The sequence below is a fragment of the Capra hircus genome, chromosome 20 (assembly GCF_001704415.2).
Source record: "Capra hircus breed San Clemente chromosome 20, ASM170441v1, whole genome shotgun sequence".
In the NCBI taxonomy this organism is placed as follows: Eukaryota; Metazoa; Chordata; class Mammalia; order Artiodactyla; family Bovidae; genus Capra; species Capra hircus.
In genome coordinates, this window is record NC_030827.1 from 13,554,348 (window position 1) to 13,581,313 (window position 26,966).

The 26,966-nt window shown below is 35.6% G+C and overlaps 1 protein-coding gene across 13 annotated transcripts in view; it reads right to left on the reverse strand.

Annotated features, from left to right (window-relative positions):
• ERBIN (erbb2 interacting protein) overlaps window positions 1-26,966 on the reverse strand; it is a 127,388-nt gene that overhangs the window by 20,384 nt on the left and 80,038 nt on the right. For 10 of the 13 annotated variants that reach the window (XM_013972723.2, XM_013972726.2, XM_013972725.2 and 7 more), the window contains exons 11-20: window positions 26,191-26,263; window positions 25,755-25,884; window positions 25,331-25,446; window positions 23,794-23,863; window positions 12,603-12,702; window positions 8,936-9,057; window positions 7,416-7,589; window positions 6,174-6,359; window positions 2,645-2,759; window positions 350-533 (exon numbers count right to left, since the gene is read on the reverse strand). In XM_013972723.2, the coding sequence (XP_013828177.2) occupies window positions 350-533; window positions 2,645-2,759; window positions 6,174-6,359; window positions 7,416-7,589; window positions 8,936-9,057; window positions 12,603-12,702; window positions 23,794-23,863; window positions 25,331-25,446; window positions 25,755-25,884; window positions 26,191-26,263 (1,270 nt within the window). The remainder of the gene's footprint in view (window positions 1-349; window positions 534-2,644; window positions 2,760-6,173; window positions 6,360-7,415; window positions 7,590-8,935; window positions 9,058-12,602; window positions 12,703-23,793; window positions 23,864-25,330; window positions 25,447-25,754; window positions 25,885-26,190; window positions 26,264-26,966) is intronic. The other 3 variants (XM_005694625.3, XM_018065544.1, XM_018065545.1) reach the window with 2 other exon arrangements.

A 26,966-nucleotide genomic window follows, 5' to 3' on the forward strand; every position in this document is an offset into this window, starting at 1 on the left:
TAGTCACTCAGTTTTGTCTGACTCTTTGCAACCTCAGGGACGGTAGCCCGCCAGGCTCCTCCATTCATGGGCAATCTCCAGGCAAGAATACTGAAGTGGGTTGTCATGCCCTCCGCCAGCCAATCTTCCCAATCCAGGGAAATGTATAAAAGCTAAGTAATTATAATTAGTAAATAAACTGGGGAAGAAATTACATACTGTCTGAACCACTTCTATAATATCAATTTGCAAAGTCTTTTATGTTTTAATAATATATATTTAATAATATTATATAAATAGCATATATTTATTTGCCTTGCCATCTCTATGTATTGTACAAATAAATTATCTCATTAAGATGCTCACAAACCTGATTTTGGAATTAATACCCATGTGAGTTTGTTTCACTGGAGAGCAGAGTGAGGTATCTTGACTGCTATCAGTATTAAGAGAAACTGAATCAGACATCCGAGATGGAGAAGAACAGTTGCTGTTATTCTGATTGCTATTGTGTGTAACTTCATCTGATAAAGAATCTGTATCCTTCGTATCATCTGTAAGAAAAAAAATTAAGCTACTGATAAAGCCACATAGAATTTCCAGTAATGACAAATGGCATTTACATTGTCTTGGTTCAATATATAAGATAGGGAATTATATGGATAGAAGATAACCAGAGGCTCACCTCAGAAAATTCAGTCCTAATACATACAAAGATTCAAGAATTTAAAAGGAGTGATACCTTCAGTTAGTTTTTAGTGATACCTATAGTTTTTTTTTTTTAAATATGAACGACGATAGAGTTACCCAGAATCTGATTTAAATTGACACAAATGTTATCACATAATGTTTTTAAGGGCATTTTAGGCCATTTTAGTGAATATTGTTTTCCATGAATTTAGTTTTAAAAAGTTGTAACAGTAAGAAATATATACTATAGTTCACAACCTCAATAAACTTACTATCTGGGGTATAAATGATTTCATACATGTATGGAATTGTTTTCACCTATTCTGATAATAAAAATGAGCAGCATAGTTAACCAAAAAAGAAACACCACACAAATCCAGAAATTTTCCCAAGGTCAGCTTTCCCCTTTCTAATATCATTTCAAAGAACTATATATGAATAGTGAATTCTCACTACGTGAGATGGTTTTGCAACAACTATATAAACAAATGCTAAAGCTGAAACTCCAGTACTTTGGCCACCTCATGCGAAGAGTCGACTCATTGGAAAAGACTCTGATGCTAGATGGCTGGAAGGCATCACTGACTCAATGGACATGAGTTTGAGTGAACTCCGGGAGTTGGCGATAGACAGGGAGGCCTGGCGTGCTGCAATTCATGGGGTCACAAAGAGCTGGACACGACTGAGTGACTGAACTGAACTGAACTGATATAAACAAACAGATAATATTCATAGTCCACTATAGGTAGGTAGTAATAAAAAGTACCATTTTTTAAAAGCAGTGATAAGAAGATAATAACTTAGTATGTTTACAACCCTACAGGCATGGTAGCACATGGGGCTCTGTAACTTCTGCTTTAAGGTGTTTGGGTCTGAGAATCTGAATTTTTAAGATACTGTTAAACTACATGGCACTTAAGTTCTCTCCTATTTATATTCTCCTGCTTCCTTCTCATGGGGTAACTGTGACAATTAGATAATAATATGGAAACTATTTAGCATAGTAAGTAACAATTAGTAACAAATATCAGTACCATTATTATGAAACCCCAAGCTATCCTGTAAAGGGGCACGTTGCCAGTAAGTTTCATCAATGACATAAAGGTACAGACTGGATAAATAATGTGGACATAATGTATCCAGTGGAGATAATGTAGACATTTTCAGATATTTGGTGGAGAAGAGTAAGGGAAGGATAAAAGGAAGGGATAGCTACTCTCCAAGTTGTCTTTCATTTCTAAGAGTCTGAGATTCTATGTTAGGTGGGGGTGAGGTGGTATGCTAAAAAAAAAAGTTCCTTAGATGAAATAACAACAAGCATCTGTTATACATAAGGTACTTTGTTAGATCTGAGTACACTAACCCAATATATTTGAAATTCTCAAAATCTTTCATTAGCTTCATTGTATGTCTAGTTAGATGTATGCGTGCTACATCACTTCAGTCATGTCTGACTCTTTGCAGCCCAATGGACTTTTAGCCCACCAGACTCCTCTGCCCATGGGATTCCCCAGACAAAAATACTGGAGCGGGTCGCTGTGTCCTCTAGAGGAGGACCTTCCTGACTCAGGGATCAACTCCACATCTCTTATGTCTCCTGCACTGGCAGGTGGGTTCTTCAGCACCAGTACCATCTGGGAAGCCCAGTTAGATGTATAAACATGGACAAAAGTAAGGAGCTTAAAGATCGTATAGCAAACAAGTGGTAGAGAGGGAATCATAATCTAGGCTTATCTGCCTAAAAAATCCAAGTCATGTAAGTAAACGTGCAAGAACGAAGGAAGAGATCCATCAAGATTTTTCTTTAAAAATGAGAGACAAGGAATAGACCCTTTACAAAGACAGGTTTTAAAAATTGCTTCTGAAAAGTATTTTAAACAACATAGTAACATTTAGTGAAATTTATTTGAAAAAAAAATTATAGATTTTATTCAGTCCATTTCTGTTTTTAGTGAGCTTTCTTTTGACATCTAACCTTTTTTGTTACTACTAAGTGCTACCACTTTGGGCTGGTTAATAGAGGTTTCAATTAATGGTGGTCGCATCTCTGCCATTTTCATCTCTTCGTCAGAAGAAAGTTCCTCAGATTCCTAATTTAAAGAAAAAAGAGAAAAATATTCACAAAAATAAATTTTGGTTTCTTTAAATGAATAAATATTAAGTTATATGAACTTCAAAGAGAAAATACTTGACACAGGCATAAAACCTTCTTACGGTAACTGAATAAAACTAGTATGTGACTTAAATTTTTCAAGACATGGCAATAAAACTATGGAAATTATTAACACTACACCAAAGTGTCTCAGGTATAAATTTTCTGTGTGGTCCTTAATTCAACTGTATTAATGATTAGTATGTACCTGGTACTATATCAAGTGCCAGAGAAACAAAAATGAGTAAAACACAATCCCTGCAGGTGAAAAACTCAGTTTAGTGAAGATGCTCTAACAAAAACTGTATTCCTAGTTCTTAAATTTATTCCTTCAAGGATCACCAGGTTCCAAGGAATCAGAAAGACTGAGATGCTCTTCCAGCAAGATAAATTAATGGCAATTTCTGCCCAGTTTGAAGACAGAATCTTTTATTACTCTCCATGATTTTTTTCTCTGATATTTGGCAACTGTCCCATGCAACTTACCATCGAGTGCTATTACCACACACACAGAGACTCTGCTGTCAACAACTATTAATAGAAAGATTTTAACATTGTATATAACAGACATAAAATCAGATCATCTGCTGTTTATTTTTAACTAATATAATGAAAATAAATAAAAGGTCTTAAAACAGTATTCTATTAAAAATACTAAGATTTCTAAGTGCTTTAAGTGTCATAATAAAATATGAACTGAAATCAGAAAACTATTTCAATAAAAAGGCCAGACAGTAAATATTTTATACTTTGCAAGCCACACATTCTGTTTCAACCAACCAATCCTGCTGCTGTGGCACAAACGTAGCCACAGACAATATGTAAGCAAATTACCATGGCTGTGTGCCAGTGAAACTAAATGTCATCTAATTTTTAGTATTTCACAAAATATGCTTTTTCTTTTGACCTTTATTCAATGTTCAATAATGTAAAACTGTTCTTAGCTTGCAAGCCATATAAAAATAGGCAGTGGGGCAGCTTGGGGAAACAGGCCATAGTCTGCCAATCCTGTTCCAGACTGTACTACTATGGAGTTAGACTGTTAAGTAGTTAAGGGAGAGAAATGTAAATTGGGTTTAGTCTTCACGGGTAAGTTAAGAAGTAAGTAATATTCTGAGTAGAGGAAAACATGGAAATAAGAAAATGTATGGCAAGTCAGCTCCATGAAGCTGAAATTTAGGAAAAGGGACAGGAGAGACAGAAAAGGCAGACTGGATTGCATAGTAAAAGGTTATGCTCTGAGTATGAACTCAATTAAGTACATGCTGGTCATTACTGAAAGATGCCAAGCTAGAAACTCACAAGGCAGATTATCTTTTAAAACAGTAACTCTGGTATTAAAAGCTTATGGAAACAGAGACTGGCAGAAAGAAAACTGGTTATAGTAATAGTCCTGAACAAAAAAGACTACATCTGTCCTGCAATGGCAGTGATAGCTAGTACGGGAAAAAAAAAAAAAGAACTGGGGAGAAATTTTATTACCATTAACAGAACTTGACTGGTACAATGAATACAAAGAGTGAGGTAACAGGACAAGGAGGTTTGTCTCAGCCTTTTGGTATCTGCAGCATCTAAAGTGCTGACCAGACCCTCTTCATCATGAGACTATATTATACCTGGGCTTCTGCGAACTCTAGTCTCCCAAATCTCCCACCACCTTTCTGTTTCCTTTGCTCATGTCAATTAATCTTCCTGCAGTTTGCTCATATTCTTTCCTTTCTTATTCTTTCCCCCAGCTACTGCATTTTTCCCCCAATGATTGTTTATTTTCTTAATTAAAACTTTTTATTTATTTATTTTGACCATGCCCCACAGCATGTGGGATCTTAGCTCCCCAACCAATGAGCAAACCTGTATCCCTTGAATTGGAAGCATGGAGTCTTAACCACTAGGCCACCAGGGAAGTTACAATGATTATGTTTAATGTAGATAATTCCACTAAAAAACGTTCAGTGGCTCCCCAAAGACTATAGTATAGAACATTAAGTCGAGACTTCTCAGCATAGCTATCAGGAAACAATCTATTCTACTAACTTTATTTCATTAACTATACCCCCTGATATATTTGGTCAGATGGTCTGACCAATGCTCTTTCCTCCATTTTCTAAAGGCGGTTCTTTTGCTCTCATTATTCTTTTCACATTTCATTCAATTCTCCTATTTCTGTTAACTGAAATACTTCAAAATACAAGTTAAACACTTCCTTCACCTTAAAGCATCTGTGGTTCTTTATAGCCAGAAAATACCTCTTTCTAAATTTCTATAAAACTTAATACCTCCAGCAGTGTATGAGGGGAATGTAGAATGGTGCAATCACTTTTGGAAAACTGGCAGTTTCTCAACAGTTAAACAGAGAGTTATCATACAATCTAGCAATTCAACTCCAGAGGAAAGAGGATGTATTTTCTTTGGGTATAATCTATATCCAAGAGGAAAGAAAATATATATCCACACAAAAACTTGTATACAAATATTCAAAGGAACCTCACTCATCATTAGAGACAAAATGTGGGAATAACTCAAATGTTCATAATGGATGATGACAATGAAATACACAGACATTAAAAAAAAATGGATGAAATACTGATATGTGCTACAATATGAATAATCTTGATGATATTATGTTAAATGAAAGAAACAGTTACAAAGATCACATACTGTATGATTACATTTATACAAAATGCCAAGAACAGCCAAATCCAGAGGCCAAAGACTACCAGGTGCTCCGGCCTGGGGAGGAGGATATGGAGGTTGCAGGGAGACAACTAAGAAGCACGGCTTCCTTTTAGGGTAATAAAAATGTTCTCAAAGTGTTTGTGGTGAGGGCTGCACAACTTTCACCACACTAAAAGCCACTGAACTGCACTCTTTATTTAAATGAGTGAGTTGTATAGTATATGAATTATACCTCAATAAAGCTGCTTTAAAAAAAAAAAAAAAAGCTTTTATTGATCCAAAGGAAAAATCTCTTTAAAAAGTCTCAGATATTCAAGAAAAAAAATACAATCAATGATAAATGCCTAAATAAGTCAAATTATTATTTGGTAAACCAACAGCAACTTTTTCATTTTTAAGTTACTGAGATTAAATCAATTGCTATTATAAATTTTACAGAATTAGAACTGCCACAATCTAATTTAAATAGTCAAAATTTTTATAACCTCTATACTCCAGTGTTGAAGCTTAAGTGATAAATGAGTGGTAAAACAAATATTGTGAAACTCCTCAATGGCAAACTGTATTAGCATATTTTCTGCTATTGGTATCAGGTTTCCCCTACCTTTAGTTAGCAACAATGAAATGTTAAATTCTTATCATTTAACATTACTCCAGAATAATCATAAAGCCATACCTCAAAAACATCATCATGATTAACAATATGCTTCAAGTTCTCAGAGGCTTTCACATTTGCAGTCACTGGCAGATTTCCAGAACTGACCTCAGCTTCAGGTTCATTGGTCTTCTGTATAGAGTTTCCTATCATAAACTTTTCTCTTTCATCAGCTTTGCTTCTTACTGGAGTGGTACTTTCAGAAGTCTAAGCAAAAGAAAAGATAAAAGAACTCACATTCTTTACACCTATTAGTGTATTAAAGTTCAGAGGAAAATTTAAAAGTATGTTCCTATTATGGGTAAATTGAAGAAGTTTTAAACACAGAAATCTGTAGCACCGAGACAGAAAACGCTCACTGAGGGAACAGGCAGTCACAAAGGTCCATGAGCCACACTGAACTTTATAATTTAGCTAAGGTTCCGTTTCATCCTAGAAGGTGCAAAGCTGGTATTTTTGAGTGAGTCACTTGGCAATGTGCAAACTCAGGAAGGCTCCATTTTTTCCTGCTCTTTGTGGAATGAATAGAAACTTCAGTGACAGAATAAAACTTCTATTTTTGTGATACAGATGCAGAGGGGAAAGTTCATTAAAGGAACACACAATTTAGGGATTTGTGTAGGTTTCGGAAATATCCTAGGGAAACGTCAATGATCTGTCATAGTAATTACATTTAAAATGAAAACTGGGTAGAATAGATCAATATTACCGAGGAAAAAGTATTTCTATAACCATGAACTTTCTGACATTCGTTTTCTTATTCTTTGTTCAGGCAATGTTAGTTCAAAAGCTATGCTGACACTCTCCTGCCCACGTGGACAGTCTGTAACCACAAGTGAAGTGGTATAATAGCGTTTCAGTTTGCTCACTATGACAGCTTTTAGTTCAGGTATCTGAGAACTCTGGTCACTGATATGAAGATCCGACTCACTGGAAAAGATCCTGATGCCGGGAAAGATTGAAGGTAGGAGGAGATAGGGGCAGCAGAGGATGAGATGGTTAGATGGCATCACTGACTCAATGGACATGAGTCTGAGCAAACTCTGGGAGATAGTGAAGGACACGGAAGCCTGGCGTGCTGACATCCATGGGGTTGCAAAGAGTCGGAGATGACCGAACAACAACAACAATCTGAGAATACTCCCCAAGTCTGGGAGTGTATTTTGGTGTATACAAAAAGGATCATTATATCAATTATCATTTAAAAATTTTAAAGAACTGGAAATAGACTTTAGTCAACGTTTTTAAATTGAGCTTTCTAACCTTCACACCCACATCATTATTTGCAACTTGCTGATCTTCATGTGGTTTCAAATCTTTTCCAGAGTCTTCATTAGTCTCTTCATCTTTTAATCTATGTACAATGGTTTGAACAGTTTTGACCATATTCTTAAGCTCATCCGGGTATGGTGTTGGATATCTCTTCAAATTTCCCTCCTAGAGAAATAAAATAAGAGATAATTTTAAAATATCTCACAATTCAAAGTCCAGGTATTTCTTTTTTTAAAAATTTTTATTGGAGTATAGTTGATTTACAATGTTGCGTTATTTTCTGTTGTAGCGCTAACTGAATCAGCTACACCTATACATAGATGTACTCTTTTTTAGATTTCCCATATAGGCCATTACAGAGTATTAAGTAGAGGTCCCTCTGCTATACAGAAGGTTCTTATTAGTTATCTACAGATAAATATTTCTAACATCAATCTCAAAATTTAATCTATAGTCCATCTTAATTATACTATACACCTAGCTCATAAGGAAACTGTGAAGACAGATGATAAGCTTTTGAAAGCATTTTAGATCAATAAATGTATGGTTTTATTGACAGTAAAAAAAAAAAAACCAACTTCACAGTTAACAGATTTCACTGTTTTTAAAGCTTTTTTTTAGTAGACTTAAATATATTCCATTTGGAGATACATGGTATGGATATTGCCAACACTGTCACTTGGCTTTGAAACAGATACATGTTTTCCAGCTAGATAATTACGCAAACAGACATAAAATTCCAACATTATGATGACTTACGTGCCAGAAACCAAACACCTCTAAGATCAGCCTAATCATCATTTTCTAGAATTCAGCCAGCTTTATTATACAAGGGAAAAATAATCACATCCATAACTAACTTGGAAATGTGTATTTGCTACTTCTATTACTACAACACAGTCTCATAAAGAAACAAAATGTTCACCTCAAAGAGTTGTTCATCCCTTTAATATATAAATAAATCATTAAAGAAAAGGGGGAAATAATAATCTGTTTTGTTCTTATATTTATGTACACTATGAAATTTGGTTTTTAATTCACACAATTTTATATTATTCTCAAATACTTTCACATCATAAATGTACTGGATCAATAAAATTTCAAGCACCTTGAGGGTAAGGAACGTAACAAATACTTCTTTGTATCCCTGAAAATAGCACAGATGAGCTACATAGCACCTAATAAATGCAGGCTTCCCAGGTGGTGCTAGTGGTAAAGAACCCACCTGGCAATGCAGGAGACAGTAGGAGACATAGGGTTGAGAGGATCCCCTGGAGGAGGGATCCCCTGGAGGTGGGGTCCTCTGGAGGTGGGGTTCCCTGGAGGTGGGATCCCCTGGCAACCCACTCCAGGATTCTTGCCGGGAGGATCCCATGGACAGAGGAGCCTGGCGGGCTTATGGTCCATCGGGTCGCAAAGAGTCAGACACGACTAAAATGATTTAGCATACATGCACCCAATAAATATCAGGAGAGTTGTTTAAAATTTGAAGGAAAAAAGAATAGACTCACTCTGGGAGGTGCCTCCCTTTCATCTTTGTCTTCATCACATTCAAATGCCACTTGAGCTCGCTGTTTTCTCTGTTCCTCCCACAATGAAGGATTAAAACTTTCATTATCTGATATAAACATAACTAGAGGAAAACAGAAACAAACAAAACCCCACTGTATTTTACTATAATTATGAAAAACTATTACTTGCTCATAATTTTATGAGATGTTCATCACAATAAATCAAGACCGGTCAATGTCAGCAGCTACAAATGCTACACTAACAACTAGGCTGCATTTCTAACATTTCTTCACAACAGCAATTCACACATCTTCTCTTTCTTAAAGCTGATTTGTCTTTTTTTTTTTTTATGAAAAAGATTCCTGAAGAGAATACAATATAATTAACACACTATAGATATGTAATTGTGTGTAGTTACCTACAAAAAATAACATGGCAATACACAAATCATTTCATCCAAGTTTTGGCATTCAGAAATCTTAATTCCAATATTGTTTATTATGTATTAGAGGAGGGGCGTTAACACAGAAAAAAGGAAATATTTTGGTAAAAAATGACTACCCTGATGGCCCCTACTTGCATTAAACATTATAAATAGTTTGACTATGTAAACAAAGTGACTGCAAGATATTCTTTATATCAAAACTAAGGAAAATTTAAAATTTAACACACTCAACACTTACATATCCCGCTATCTGATACAATATTAAAGACTTAACACCTGTCAAAGTTTTTTGCTTCCTATTAGGCAACCAAAACAAAAGGTAAGGCTTAAAAAATTAATTCATTTGACTAATATATATCACCTTATAGAAGTTTGTGCAAAAAAAAAAAAAATCACAACTTATTTTCTGACCGTTAAAAGAAAACAAAAGAGATTTAAAAGCACCTTTTTAGCTAATAGAAAAACGGAAAACCCAAATACAGTTTGATTATTTCCACAAAACCGGCATAATTATCATTTATTTTTAGTCCTTCTTTTGGGCTTCTTACGATTCTTTAAGCTCATATCCACAGGAAGAATGCCATGAAATTAAATACTAACAACAGGAATAAAGCTTTATTTACCTTTTTCTTTGTTTTAATTACTCAGTTCAAAATTTTTTACTTGCTTTGTGTTGTTGCTTAATATTAAATGAATTACAGTGTTTGTTCGTTTGTGCAACGAGGTTCAAATTCCTGGGAAGCCTTCCTGACATACTTTTTGTGGTATACTGGGAAAGGCAAGCAGATCCAAGCAGTTTCCAACAAAGTCTACTTCCAGGATTGAGAAAGAGGATTTCCCCTCCCATCTTAGGATTGTTTTGTTACCAGAAGGATTCTTGAAGAGAATCCAATAAACACTACAGATGTGTGACTTTGTGCAATTCCCTACAAGAAGTAACATGGTAATTATATAAATATTTCATTCAAGGTTTGGCACTCAGAACTAGTCTTCCTAATTCCAATACTGTTCATTATGTACTAGAGGTGGGGATGAGGGTTAAGACTCCCAATCATCAGCCTAGTCCAAATATCTCTAAGAGTTTTAGATTATATCAAAGCAATTTTACATCAGAATTTTTTCAGAACCCCAAGGAAAGTAACTTTTACCATTTCTCTCACTCCTGTCAACTTCTGGTCATCTATACTTTCTACCCTTTAGTATAAATCTCACATCTTTTGAGATTCAGGGCATTAGGTAGTAACATTACTTTTTCTGCATTTTAGAGGCCACTAGATCTGATCACACTAGCATATTCATTCGGGATTCTAGCGTTTGCATAGCATGGTTCTCTCTACGTATATGTCATAAGTGAAAGTCGCTCAGTTGTGTCTGACTCTTTGCGATCCCATGGACTATACAAAGTCCATGGAATTCTCTAGGCCAGAATACTAGAGTGGGTAGCCTTTCTCTTCTCCAGGGGATCTTCCCAACCCAGGGATTGAACCCAGGTTTCCCACACTGCAGGCAGATTCTTTACCAAATAAGGCACCAGGGAAGCCCAAGAATACTGGAGTGGGTAGCCTATCCCTTCTCCAGCAATTTTCCTGACCCAGGAATCGATCCGGGGTCTCCTGCATTGCAGGCAGATTCTTTACCAACTGAGCTATCAGGGAAGCCCTATCTACCTAAGACCTGCCAAAATCCTGAATGATGACAAATGCGTGATGACTCCAACAATACAATACAATTTCGTAATTTCTTGATGTCCTCAATTTCAATGTCCATCTGCATCTCACCCATGTGATTCAAAATCATGGTGGTACTCAAGACCTTAGCTTGTGTAATACCTGACCACTCTACTTGTCCTTCTAAATCATTCACTTGTTGTTGCTGGTAAGTGCTGAGTTCCTTAACCTCATTTCCTTTTCTTCCTGTAAAAGCATTCTTTTACTCCCTTCTCTATTCACCTTAGATTTCATGACATATTATTTCTACCACTCTCATCTTTTCCCCCACTTTCCTTAAGTCATACCTACCCAGTAAATCCTGTAACATGGTATTTCAATCACCTACCTTCTGTGCCCTGGAATTCAACCAGAGAAAAATGATATAACCTTGTGGTTTAGAACCGCTACAAATTTATGGTATTCCTTACTCTTTGTTCCACCTTCAACACTGCTCAGGAATTCATTCCAAGACAGCCTGCTCTCCGACACAAAATCACCACCACTTACCTCAAATGCCCTCCCCTCAACCTTTACAGGTAACTTTCTCTTTGACATCACTGAGAAAGTAAATATAATAAAAACCCTCAGACCGATACTGCTCCCCAATATCCTGTTAGTTATAAATTTGTTATATGGATCCATTCTTTCCCTTTTTCCTGTTTAAGACTGATTCCTCTAACTAAGCTCAAGATACCACACCTTCTTTTTCAAATTTATCCATCATTATCCCCCTTTCACATCATAAGCTTCTTGAAAGTAAGTATTTAAGATTTAAATACTTAGATCTGGGACTTCCCTGGCGATCCAGTCGTTAAAAGACACTCTGCTTGCACTGCACGGGACATGGGTTCAATACCTGGTTGGGGAACAAACACCCCTACGTGCCTCGAGAAGCAGCCAGGGGTGGGGCAAAGATCTTAAATACTTAGATCTAACACAATGCCTGGCACATGTGTGGTAATAAAAATAGAATGAATTAAATGTGAAGTGTCTACTCTCAAAGTATGAAAAATTCCACCTTTAGCACATTATGTTTTCTGACTCATTTACTTCTCAGACACTGTGATAAAGGAAAATGCTTCTCTTTCAGTTAAAAAGAAATTCAGCTGCCTAACCATACAAAATGTAGTTTCTGATTCAGTACTGTGAGTATACTAGTTATAGTGCTCTCATGATACCCATAGTGAAATACTTTACATATGAAACTCTAAGAGGACTCAGAATATTATAAACTTATACTTTTCTGTTGAAGTCTCCCCACACTAAAATGCATCTAACAAAATCAAAGGAATCATTTAAGGAAATATGGTATAGATATACCTCTAAATTCAACTATATATAACTCTGAGATGCTGCTTTATTTTCCTGTTTTCAGAGAACTTCATTAACCAATTCTCTAAATTTTCTTCAAGCTAGTAAAACTCTTTGAGACTTAAAATTCAATTCACATCTCTGTTCTACTTTATCAGTTATTAGTTTTTTTTAAAAGAAAAGAGATTCTTAAATTCCTACCATCCTCAGTTCTTGGCTGCTGAGGGAACATGTAGTTAGTAAGCACCGTTTTCTGGGTCTCTGAATCAGTCTCTTTTTGAAGAGGTATCAGGGGTTTGGACTAGGGAAAGAAAATAAATATTTAATTTTCAATAATCCTATAGCAAATACATATTGAGCAATACTTCTGAGTAAGTACTCACCATTTTTTCTATTAAGTATTAATGTGTGGGTTACAAAAAAATTTAATCTACATAATAAAATTTTAAACATTGATTTGAAACCTTGTACAAAACTAAAAAATAAAATTTAGCTTTTAATACAAGGCAAACTCATACTGTATTGCAATTATCACTGTCAATAATTTTAAAAGTTCTCATGTATTAAGTACGTTACATATATCCACAGTCCAATAATTACTTATCACAGTGATTTTAATAACACCAAAAACTAAGCCTCTTCATTTTATGTTATTTTGCCCCTACTAGCATTCCCCTTTGAGAAGATGCTTTTGCAGAAACGAGTTAAGAGGTTTAGTCTAGTTATTTGCAGGTTTATTTTAGCTGAAAACAGAGTATAAACAGTAGGCTGTAACCTTTTCTCTTCTCTATTATCCCCTGTGTCTCCTTTCTCCATTAATGCAACACCAAGTTACTCACTGGCAGAGCTGGAAACTCCAATTATTTCAGATCTCATTTCTCCATAAGACTTTTTCCCTAACTAGTTATTAAGTGTTCTCAATTTACTTCTTAAAATAACTAATACTTTTGCCAGCCTATTGACCTAACATTCTACCAATCTAAGCCTTGGCTAACTCCAGACAAGCAGAACAATCCAATTCTCCCCTCAACCTGCCACTCCATCCATTAAGTCTTTGGACTTACTCTTGTGGAAACTGCCGCTAGCTAATGTTATCCTATAATCTTACTCCCATTCAGACATTTCCTCTGTGCCCCTGTCCTTGTTCCATAGTAAAGATACTGCCCTGTGTCTCAAACATCATCAGTGAGAACTTTCTTGGCCTCCTCAGATAATAGCAATGGTAGACGTACTCCCTTCCCAAAGACAGCACTGCCCTGAAGCCTTTTCAGATACAAGTTGCTTCTTCTCCCACACTGCACAAATCCTAGCTCAGTAAGCGGAGATAGTTTACAAATGGTACAAGATCATTACTCCTCTTTCAAGTATAAACACCCCTTCTTTTGAGAAAGATTAAGCCCTGCTTCACTCAAGCTCCTTTCCTAATATGTCTCTCAATGACCTTCTAGTAGTATCCAACTACTTCGGACTCTTTTATGCCAAATCCTTCAATAGTAATGGGTAATTCTATAGACATAAAAATGACACAGCCATACTGTTAGCCCAGTGATTTCTCAGTAGATGAGCAGTGGGTTGGAAGAAGCAAAGAAGTCTACTTAGGTGGACATTTCAAAATTATCTGGGAAGGACTTCCCTGGTGGCCATGTAGTTAGGATGTTGGGCTTTCACTGCTATGGTTCAATCCCAGGTTGAGAACTGAGATCATGCAAGCTGTGTGGCATGGCAAAAAAAAAAAAAAAAAGAACACAACTAAATTTAACCACACAGGTAGTTACATAAAAGACAAAGTTAAAAAAATTATCTGTGAGGGGGAATTTTCCAGCAGTCCAGTGGTCAGGGCTCTGGGTTTGATCCTTGGCTGGGGAACATCACATGTTATGTGATGTGACTAAATAAATAAATTAATTTTAAAGGTAAAATTTACATTAAAAAATTATCTGAGAGGCTTCTAAAAAACTAATCACACTCCTAAAAAAGTTCAAAATTAACTGTGGCAACGATTGTCTAATTCTATGAATATATTAAAACCTCAGAATTATGCACTTTAGGTGAGCTGTACAGTACGTGATTCATATTTCAATAAAGGCACTCTAAGAAAACGAATCATCTTTTATTGAGAGCAGACAGAAACAGATTGAGAACTATTTATTCCCTAAATACTTAACTCTCCATTCCCTAAATACTTAACTCCAATATCTATTTCATTTTGGATACTCATTCTATTTCTTTGTCATAATTTCTCTAATATAGCCTGTTAAATGTTCCTTCTCTGAAACCTGAAATTACTTGTTCAACAAGTATTTTCTAAGTGCCTCCTACATGCAAAGCACTATGATAGGCACTAGGTATAGAGTGGTGAGCAAACCATCTTTACTGATTCTGTAGAGCTTACAATACACAAGAGGAGGGACAGAGACAACAAAATAAATTACAATACAATGTAAGAACTAGGTAGAGAGGGTACAGGGTGCTAAAAAAACACAAAGAAGGAGGTATTTGCTTACCACAATCTTGAGCAATGAGGAAAGCCTTACTGAAAGAAAGCCCTCCTAGATGAGGATGAATAGCCATTAACAGGTAACAAGAGGGAGGAAGAATGCTCCAAGAGCACAGAACTCATTTGGGGAAATGAGAATGAAGATGTGAGGGGGGGAGATAAAATTAGACAATAACAAGGGTAAAGGATCAGTTGAGTTATAGTGTGGTTCTGAATGAATTAGGGTGATAGAAGATTAGGGGTTGTGGCTACACTGGAGAAAGAGACCTCTCAGGAAGCTATCTCAATGATCTTAAGTCAACACTATCCAACAGAAATATAATATGAGATAAAAAATGAGAACCATATATAATTTACAATTTTCTGGTAGCCACATGTTTCTAAAAAGAGATTAAATTAATTTTGACAATGTATTTAATCTAAACTTCTTCAAAATACTGTCATTTTAATGTGTAATCAATAATAAAAACTCTTGATTGATTTTACACTCTTTGTTCATACTAAGTGTAGAAAATTTGGTGTGTATTTTACACTGATAGCACATCTCAATTTGGACTAGTCACAATGACTACTGTTTTGGACAGTGTAGGTCTAACTGAAAGATGATGGTAGACTCTATTTAAGGGAAGGAGGAGCAGGGATAAAGCAAAGCACAGAAACATCTGATATATTAATAGTTAATGGGTAAGCCTAGACAAGAGTTTGGTGATTCACTGCACTGAAGTATAGGGAGAATCAGTAGGTAAGAATTACATTCTCAGATCTCGGTCTCCAGCAAGTACTTATTACTGACCTAGGGAACCCTGGAAAAGAAAAAGATATGAAGCAGAAGATGAAATGTTCAGCTTTAGGTTGGTTGAATTTGAGACATCTAAGGCACAGTGTTAAGCAGTGAGTGTGAAGTTAAGGAAAGAGAACTGGGCTGAAGACAATTATTAAGAATAATGATAATATAGTCAGTAACTGGTATCTGTAGCTCAAATGGTAAAGAATCTGCCTGTAACGCAGGAGACCTGGGTTTAATCCCTGGGCTGGGAAGATCCTTTGGAGAAGGGAATGGCTACCCACTCCAGTGTTCTTGCCTGGAGAATCCCATGGACAGAGGAGCCTGGTGGGCTGCCGTCCATGGGATCACAGAGTCGAACACGACAGAGCCACTAACACTACTAAGAGAGAGTCAGTAACTGGTATAGAGAAAGTAAATAAAGCAGAGCGTAGAGCACCAGGAGGGGCTTCAACATAAAAGATACTGGCAGAAAAAAATTCCTAAAAAGGAAACTAAGGAGTGCTCAGTCAAAAGACAACCAGCAGAGCATGTAACACAGACTTCATGCAGACTCCTCACTTCATTGCTTCTACATACTTGCTCAGCAATCCCACCAAGACTGTCACTCTCTTCAGCTTTTAACTTTATCACTATCGTTCTTTCCTGTCTTCGCTTCTCTTTTCATACCTCACCTTATCTCTTTATAACCAATTTCCTGCCAATTACCAAGACCTCCTTGTTGCACTGGCCTTCTCTTGCACCTGGGCTGATAAAGCACAACCCAGAATTATTCCAATTGCATGCTTTCTCTATGTCACACAGTTGAGCAAATTCGTATTAACAACAAGGTTGTGGTAAAAACTTCAACAGACTCCCAATGCTGCTTGAAAATTCTTCCAAACTTCCTAAATTGAATTTTGAAGAAGACAGTATCTTTGAAAAAAATTTTTAACAAAAATAGGATTCAAGAACTGCTAAGAGTTTGGAAAATGTTATGTTCTAAGAATTTTACCATGTACATTTTTAGCCCTTTCTCTCACAAACTTCACACCCAAGATCCCTTCAAGAATGTAAGAATACTTGCCAGAGCTTTTGATTCCATCAGCTTCCACTCCAGTTATCCATCACTCTCTAATATCCTTAATCCCAATCTCCTAGAGCCTCTTTCCAACAACTTATAAACATGCTCTCTTACCTTGCCCCTAGTTACCAATTTCTTTCTGTTCTATTCCTTTTCTTTCTTATCCAATCTTCTTAAAAGACTAATCAATAACCACAGGTTTCCATTCAGTCATTTATTTATTCCTTAAACTACTTCAATCTGGTATTTGACATATACTTCTAAAACTGCATTAGCTATAGCCAAGGTAAGTTGGCAAGACAGGTGACTTGCCAAAATATAACTGATGTTTTTCAGACTTCATTTGAACTAACCTCTCATTAGCATTTATCCTGTTGCAACTCCTTTCTTCAGGACAGCTGTTTCATCCTTATCTTAAAAAACACTGTCATATAGTTCTCCTTCTACCTCTGTAGCCACTCCTTTGAAGCCTAGTAACTTGTTTGTCACTTAAATGTTAGTATTCCACAGGATTAACCCATCCCTAACATTAAAAAGAGAAGGAAATGGCAACCCACTCCAGTATTCTTGCCTGGAGAATCCCAGGGACAGAGGAGCCTGGTGGACTTCTGTCTATGGGGTCACACAGAGTCGGACACGACTGAAGCGACTTAGCAGCAGCAGCAACATTAAAAAATTAATCTGACAACAATCCCCTTTGAGAAAATAATAAAAAGCTATGAAACCACTCCCAAGAAAAAGTGCTTAAGATGATGGGCTGGTATCTCTTCTCACGCTACAAGTCTTCTATGAATCTTACAAATAAAAGGAATAAATATATAGCAGTACTGTGAAAAAAGAAATTAGGTCTTCAAGAGCAATTTTAAGAAATCCTTGGAGGTTAAAAATTAAAAGCATGGAGAAATCAAGAGCACAGAAACCTTAGTTTAAAACAAGGTGGCAGGTAGTGGTTCAAGGTCACTCGAATTGTTCTCTGAGTGTCAACTCAATATACCAAAGGTACTTCAAACCCAATAAATCTAACTAGAACTTAATACATTTATATAAACATATTTCCTTCTCTTGTGGTTCTCCGTTATGGAATCAACATCCACCTAGTCACTCAGGGTACACCTCCGAGGCTGATCTTTGCCTTTACTCCTTTTCTTCTCACATACATGCATTTTCTACGCATTCTATTGATGTGATGTTTAAAGTTATGTCCTAAATAACAGTCTTTTCACTGGCTCTGTCATCACCGCTTTACTTCAGCCAACATTTTCTGTTGACCTGAGTATGGCAATGGTCTTCAGTAGGCCTTGCCATTGGCATCAGCCCTGCTAAATCCATCTTCCATAATGCAGACCCCAAAGCCTTTCTACTAGGTCCATCTGACCATACCACTTGCCTGCCTGTGTGTTATACAGGTTCCTTATCTCCTACAGTAGTGCTGGCATGTATCCCAGGATCACTTCTCTTAAACCGATTATATACATGAATAATTGATTATGACTACAATGATCAAACATTCAATTTGCCTGGGACATTCCTATTTTTACACTTACTATTCATTCTGACAATTATCATAGAGGACCCTTTCACTATCAAGTGTCCTAGTAAAGCTGATAAATCACACTGAACCTAAGCACAACAATTTTCCTCTGAGCCTAAATATGGCTTTAGAATCCTTTTAAAAATTATAATTTATCAAAGTTGACATGTAAAATTTTAAAAATCTGTTTGTCATCCTTGATATATAATGCAAGTCCCTTTGTATGGTATATAAGATCCTCCATGACCTGGTCTGTGTCTACCTCTGGGGCCTCATGTCCAACTCTTCCACCTTACAGGTTATACTCTAGTCATAAAACCACTTGTACAGACACTGATTACACTGCTTTGCTAATAAGTGCTTAGGCTGCTGATATCCCTTCTAAGCAGAACACTCTTCCTCTTTCGTCGTTTAATACTATTACTCTCTTGAGAAGATTTATTCCTCTTTTAGGCACAGCAGGCATTTCCTCCTCTGGGAAACTGGCCTTTATAGCCCCAAGTGATGCGCCCCTTTTCTGATCCTGAAGCCTATCAGGTTTTTTACCATACTGTATTAAAACAACTTTCTTAATATCTGTATTTGGCCCATCTTAGTTTGCCTGGCATAGAGTAGTTGTTCAATAAATGGTTCCTGAATAAGAATGACAAAATGAATGAGGGATGAATGACCAACTGTTCTGCTTGGACCTTCTAGAGACTTTGAAAGATTATGTTACTGCAGGTACTGCCTATAGGTTTATTTTCTTCATGGTCAGTGAAACGTCCAGAAGCAATTTATTTTCATAATTTATAATCAAACTACTTTCACATATTTTTCTCCCCTACATTTCATCCTTTTATATGGGAATGAGTACCTCATACTGTAAGGGAGGTTTTATAGCCACATCACATATGTTTTACTATTTATTACTTTTCTATACTAGGAAAAACAAAGCCCCATATCATCATAATTTTTATTTTAAAGTAATTTACAAATGAAGTGCAAGAAGAGCTGAATGAGCGAACACTGTACAGACACTAGGCTATTAATTTCACCTTAATAAGTCATCTGGTATAATTTTCTGGCACAGATTTATCCACAGCAGTTCTAATATACTAACAGTTCAGAGTCCTTAAGACCAAGAGCCATGTCTCATTCATATTGTTGTAATAGGTACTTGAGTCAGAGCCCAGCAGATGTTTAAACATTTTGTGAATCCAGCAGCTAAACTTCATATCAGACTTAAACTGTAAATATTCAAGTAAGAGAGATATACATATATATATATACACACACAGGTATATATACATGAACTGACACATTTAATAGATGTAGTAATCACTTGTGTTCAAGTTCTAATGAAAACAAAAGTATCATCATTTTAATACTTCTTTCTCTAATTCGTAGAACAAATAGATATACAGACTGATTCGTAAATGTGAGGCGAAAAGCAAAGGAGAAAAGGAAAGATATAAGCATCTGAATGCAGAATTCGAGAGAATAGCAAGAAGAGATAAGAAAGCCTTCTCCAGCGATCAATGCAAAGAAATAGAGGAAAACAACAGAATAGGAAAGAATAGATATCTCTTCAAGAAAATTAAAGATACCAAGGGAATATTTCATGCAAAGATGGGCTCGATAAAGGACAGAAATGGTCTGGACCTAACAGAAGCAGAAGATATTAAGAAGAGGTGGCAAGAATACACGGAAGAACTGTACAAAAAAGATCTTCACGACCCAGATAATCATGATGATGTGATCACTAATCTAGAGCGAGACATCTTGGAAAGTGAAGTCAAGTGGGCCTTAGAAAGCATCACTACGAACAAAGCTAGTGGAGGTGATGGAATTCCAGTTGAGCTGTTTCAAATCCTGCAAGATGATGCTGTCAAAGTGCTGCACTCAATATGCCAGCAAATTTGGAAAACTCAGCAGTGGCCACAGGACTGGAAAAGGTCAGTTTTTATTCCAATCCCAAAGAAAGGCAATGCCAAAGAATGCTCAACTACTGCACAATTGCACTCATCTCACATGCTAGTAAAGTAATGCTCAAAATTCTCCAAGCCAGGCTTCAGCAATACGTGAACTGTGAACTCCCTGATGTTCAAGCTGGTTTTGGAAAAAGCAGAGGAACCAGAGATCAAATTGCCAACATCTGCTGGATCATGGAAAAAGCAAGAGAATTCCAGAAAAACATCTATTTCTGCTTTATTGACTATGCCAAAGCCTTTGACTGGGTGGATCACAATAAACTGTGGAAAATTCTGAAAGAGATGGGAATACCAGACCACCTGACCTGCCTCTTGAGAAATCTGTATGCAGGTCAGGAAGCAACAGTTAGAACTGGACATGGAAAAACAGACTGGTTCCAAATAGAAAAAGGAGTACGTCAAGGCTGTATATTGTCACCCTGCTTATTTAACTTATGTGCAGAGTACATCATGAGAAACACTGGGCTGAAGAAACACAAGCTGGAATCAAGATTGCTGGGAGAAATATCAATAACCTCAGATATGCAGATGACACCACCCTTATGGCAGAAAGTGAAGAGGAACTGAAAAGCCTCTTGATGAAAGTGAAAGAGGAGAGCGAAAAAGTTGGCCTACAGCTCAACATTCAGAAAACAAAGATCATGGCATCCGTCCCATCACTTCATGGGAAATAGATGGGGAAACAGTGGAAACAGTGTCAGACTTTATTTTTCGGGGCTCCAAAATCACTGCAGATGGTGACTGCAGCCATGAAATTAAAAGACGCTTACTCCTTGGAAGAAAAGTTATGACCAACCTAGATAGTATATTCAAAAGCAGAGACATTACTTTGTAGACTAAGGTCTGTCTAGTCAAGGCTATGGTTTTTCCTGTGGTCATGTATGGATGTGAGAGTTGGACTGTGAAGAAGGCTAAGCGCCGAAGAATTGATGCTTTTGAACTGTGGTGTTGGAGAAGACTCTTGAGAGTCCCTTGGACTGCAAGGAGATCCAACCAGTTTATTCTGAAGGAGATCAACCCTGGGATTTCTTTGGAAGGACTGATGCTAAAGCTGAAACTCCAGTACTTTGGCCACCTCATGTGAAGAGTTGATTCATTGGAAAAGACTCTGATGCTGGGAGGGATTGGGGGCAGGAGGAGAAGGGGACAACAGAGGATGAGATGGCTGGATGGCATAACTGACTCGATGGACGTTGAGTCTGAGTGAACTCCGGGAGATGGTGATGAACAGGGAGGCCTGGAGTGCTGCAATTCATGGGGTCGCAAAGAGTCGGACACGACTGAGCGACTGAACTGAACTGATCAACTTAAGGTTTTTAAGATATTATTAAGAGTTAGGGGGAAAGGGTTTCTTAGTTAAGAAGTTTAGAGAATTCTGAAACAAGAGGGTTTCTTTACTATCAGAACACATCAGGGTTGCTAACATAATCCAAAAGAGGGATATAACATGTCTCACAAGCAAATTTGATGATGGAATTCAGGACTATCATATGAGACTTGTGTATCTAAGCCTTGTGTTTTCCATGGGTAAACACAGCTTTAGATAAATCATAAAGTATTGCTCAAACACTAAGCATTAACTTATTAAAGGGATCAGTAAATTTTATATTTTGTTTAAAAACATTTACTAGTAAGAAATACTTGAGAATAGATACAGAAAAAATGGATTCCTCATAATTACAGATGAGATAGTCCTTATTCTTTTCTTTTTCTTCAGGACCTACAATCCATTACTACGGTGACATTATACAAGAGATTTCTTATCCACTAAAACAAGCTTAACAACAGTGTACACAATGAAATTTAGCTAGGCTACTAAGATATGTTCATTGCCCCAGCCTTCTTTCTTTCCATGCACTATAATACACTTAAATCAAACTTTAATCCCCACCATTTCATTAAAACTATTACTCTTCAACATCAGTAATTACTTCTATATTAATAAACCCGATGGCCAATTAGCAGTCCTCATATACCTAATTCATCAACATCTGACTTAATTGATCTTTCCTAAAGCACTTTCTTCATATGTCTCTCTAGATAACATTCTCTTGTTGGCTGTTGCTCTTTATTTTCTTTCTGGGATCCCTTTCTGAGTTCAATGTTTGATCTTCTTGTCTATCTTTTCTCTCTAGTAATTAAATGTACTTCCACAGTATAAAATTCCCTTTGTACAATGCTGACCCCCAAATTTTATCTCCAGCCAATACCTCACTTGCAATTATAGATACTCAACTGATGACCTGACATTCATAAAATCAAACTATTAAGTTTATCCCCAAACTTACTCCTCTCCCATCTTTCCTATCTCAGAAAATGGCAACGCCAATATTGTACTTCCTTAGGTTAAAAACCTAAAAGTCGTAGTTGTTTCAGTTCTTTCTCTGAATTTCCACATTTAGTTCATCAGTAAGTCCCTCTGACAATAGCTTTCTTAAAAATGCATCCCAAATTGAAGCTCTCCTCACAATCTCCACTCTTATCTATTACGTAAAATCCAGCAACATGTCCTTCTAAACTAACTGCAACAGCTTTCTTACTTAACTTTTGCTTCCAATAGAGAATATCCCATCCTCACCCTCAGCAGCCACAGTCCATTCTTCACAAAGCAGCCAGAATGATCTTCCAAAAATGTAAACCATATCTCATTATTTCCTGGAATGAAATACTTCAACAGATTTCTTTCTACCTCAGAGTAAAACCCCAAGGGATTAGTATGGTCTACAGGGTCCCAGGTGATCTAGTCTCAGTTTTCCTCTTCTGATCTGACTGTATATGTTTTCTCCCTTGCTTACTACATTCCAGTCCTCTGGGCTTTCATCTGTTCCTCAGTCACACTGAGCTCATTCCAGTATTGGGATCTTTATTCTTAGTATTCTTTAAATGCACCCCTCACTCAACTCACATCATGGCTCACTCTTAATTTCATTTGAGAAACTGCTCTACTGTTCCCTTCTTCAGACAGGTATTTCCTAAATCACTCAATTTAAAATAGTATATTTACTCCAACCCTGCTGCTGTTCCAATGCCTAGCAAACTCTTTCTCTCTAGTTCTGAAACATTATTACTTAGTTATTAATTTATCTCAAGTGTCTCCCATGAGAATTTAAACTCAATGAGAACCTAAGAAGATTCTGTCTGCTTCATCAGTATAACTCCGGCTCCCAGAGTCATTCACGTTCTACTATAAGCTTTCAATAAATGTCTGCCAAAGAAAAGTTCAAGGAACAACTCTTAATTCCTTAGAAATACCTCTCTAAGGTTTGTCAAGTGTTTGATTAGAAACATAAATTATCAAATGTATACAGATATAAACCACAGAGAGTTTCTATAAAAACATTAAAAATTTAGGGAAGATTTTGTCCTAATCTATCTTCTTACAAATTTATGAGGTCAGGCCAAAAAGGACTTCATGAATCTACACATATTTCACAAAAATGATCTGTATCTGTATGTTTTTACACGTGTATCATATTAGAACTACTCTTAAATAGTCCTAAATAAATTAGAATGCATAATCAATTTACAAAATCAGAATGCCTACCTGATTATCTGAGAGCCACATAGCAGTCAATTGCTGTAGCTTTGTAAAGCTAAAGGGCAAATTTTTTAATCTGTGGGAAAAAAAATGCAAACAAAAATTAAACTTTAAAAATGAGAAATGTTAAAATGAGAACTGGATCTAATGGTCTTCTAAATAATGTTATGTTATTGCATATGAAAATAGGAGAAAAATATGTAATTCAGGAGAAAATCAATTATAGGTCTTTGAACAGGACGTAAGACATAATACTATCCCGTTTTATAAGAATTAATTTTAAAAATACAAATCTTCCATTGAATCAATTTGGTTGGGGGGAAAACTGGATAATTTAATAACCTCAAAAAAATTACCTAGGAAAATCTAGCAACTATCCATACTTTAGTGCAAAGGCAAGGACAAATTAAACAATGTTTTATAAAATTGCTTTAGATGTTTTATTTGCATTTAGAGAGAACAAACTGTTATAGGAACCACTCTTAATCAGAGTTTGTTATGTTATAAATATTGCACTCTTTTTATTTCACTGTGAGCCAGCACTTTCATACTCAAGACTCTTTTAACATTATAATGAGTGAAAATTAAATAACAAAGATATTTAGTACAATGCTACTTGAAAGAAGACCCTATTTAAAACAAAATGACTACTTAAACTTTCCATCTTATGTTTATCTATTCTTCTATGCCGAACTTCAAAGGAACCTAAGGAATTTAGGTCTCTGAAACTCAAGGTGTTGGAACTTAGGGCTCTAGTTTTAGGGTATAAAGTATGAGCTGAAAGAATTTAATTTTAAAAGGGATTTAGTTTGAAACCACACTGCATAGCTATAATTAACAATTTAAAAGGAGGAAGGTGTGAACAGTCTGAATACCCTACTCAGAAAACCGAGTTTACACTAAAAGCTCTATTTTATAAGCAATGTGAATCATCTTAAATCTGAGTTAATTTTTTTCCCTCCATAAAATAGGAATACCTGTTTTATTATTAGGGTTATTTTGAATACTTTTAAGATACAACAAAAACAAAATGTAAAAATGCTCTACAAATATTCTTTTATCACTATTAGGCTCTTTACACCAGAAAAAATTATGGACATTTGTTCTTAACTTAAACATTGCTTCAATTTAGCATCCCTAGTGATCTATTTGCTTTGTACCTTGGCTGTGTTGTCCAAATTATTTGAGTGGGTGTCTAATCACACGTCTGCCCAGATTAATACAAGGAGTAGATAAGATTAAAAGCTGCTTTATTCAACAGCTGTATTAGAGCAAAAATCTGACTTTAGGAATAAAAATTGCTATCATAAGAAGATAATTAAGACTATACAGCAAAAGTCAACATAAAATAAACCATAACAACCACTGTATGATAATTAATACCACGTAAAATTATTCTTTCAAATAAAAATTCTGCACAAAACCCAAAACTATATATGCAAAGAAAAACATGTATTAGATTTTCTATCACATATAATGGAACTTTAATTTCATCCAATAGATGTCTTCTATAAGCCAAATGATGAATTATACTGTTACAAACCTATTGTCACTCAAATTGATGACTTTTAATTTTTGCATATCACCCATTTCCTCTGGAAGTGTCTCGAGTTTATTAGAATGGAGAAATAGCACAGTTATATTTTTCCAATTTCCAATCTGAAAGAGAAACAGAGAATTATGGATTAAAACTTTAGCCTACTGCTTAATAAATGTAACTGAAGTATCATTTTCAAAAGTAATAAAAGTACTTTCTCATGTATAAAAGTAATTACTTTTTTCCTTTTCAATTATTAACTTTCACATGAATAAAAGTATTAGCAAATCAATATAACTAATTATTATCCAGAAAATACATAACTTAGTTACGTAATTATCTCTGAAAGAAACTAAAGAAAACCACACTGGACACCTATAATTAATAATTAGAAAAAATAAAAATTCAAAATAAAATTTAAATACAGTACCTCTGGGGGTAACTGTTGTAAGTAATTATGATCCGCAGCAAAGGTTCTTACATTAGTAAGTTGCCCAATAGATGAAGGCAAAGCTTCAAGTTCATTGACGCTACAATCCAGTTCTTCTATTGATACTAACCTTTAATTAAAAAAGAAAACACATATTTTAACAAAAAATTTCCTGTATATAATCCAAAACTCAAGAACATATGACCATTTGAACTCGACTTTAACAAACCTACAAAAAAATCTATTTCTACTAAGCTAAAGTTCACCTGTAGAAAAACTGGCCTATCTTGATTATAAATAAATCCAACCTGCAGCCAATTGCTTATTTAAATACTTTTAGAATCTCCTACTGATGTTAACAATTATCTGAAAAATTATATAGGATGCTGAACTGAAAGAAAAATCTTCTAGTTCTTTTAATACACAAAAATCTTACCCTCCTATAGAGTCTGGTAGATACATTAACTGATTTTCATCTATTTTAAGAGTTGTTACATTCTTCAATGAACCTATTAAGGGAAGAAATAATATACAATTTTTCATCTTGAATTAGAAGTCAATCAACAGTCAAGTGAGCACATATTACATTTGACATGAATCATAAACAACTTTTAAAAAGCCAAGCTATCTCATAGAGACACCACCCCAACCCTACCATCTCTCCATGCCCTTATCCTGTATTTACAATTTTCACATACATATTACCTCTTAACATTAGTGTATATTTACCCATTTAGGTCTCACTAAAATGTACGCTTCATAAGAGTATGTACTTTTTGTCTCCTTTGCTCACTGTTGTAGCCATGCTCCTTGAAACAATTCTGTGACATCACAGTGAAGATACACAGCACAAACTTGTAGTATCAAAGGATTAAAGATGTGGTAGTCCAAAGGTAGTTTTTTCTTAAGAGTATAACAAGCTATTCTACATACTGTAAGTATACTAAATACTAAAACAATAAAAATGGCGTTTAATTTAAAATAAAAAGCATTGGAAAAGTTACAGTAGAATCTGCAAAACACAACCTGAGCTATAACAATTATGTAATTCAATTGAAAAATACATAAAAATATTTCTGATTTTTATATTCAAACATCATGGAGATGCTAATATGTAAGTTTTTGGATTTTGATAGTTCAATTCCCTTGATGCACCACCAGATAAGTAACTACATAAATACAGTTGACCCTTGAACAACACAGGTTTGAAGT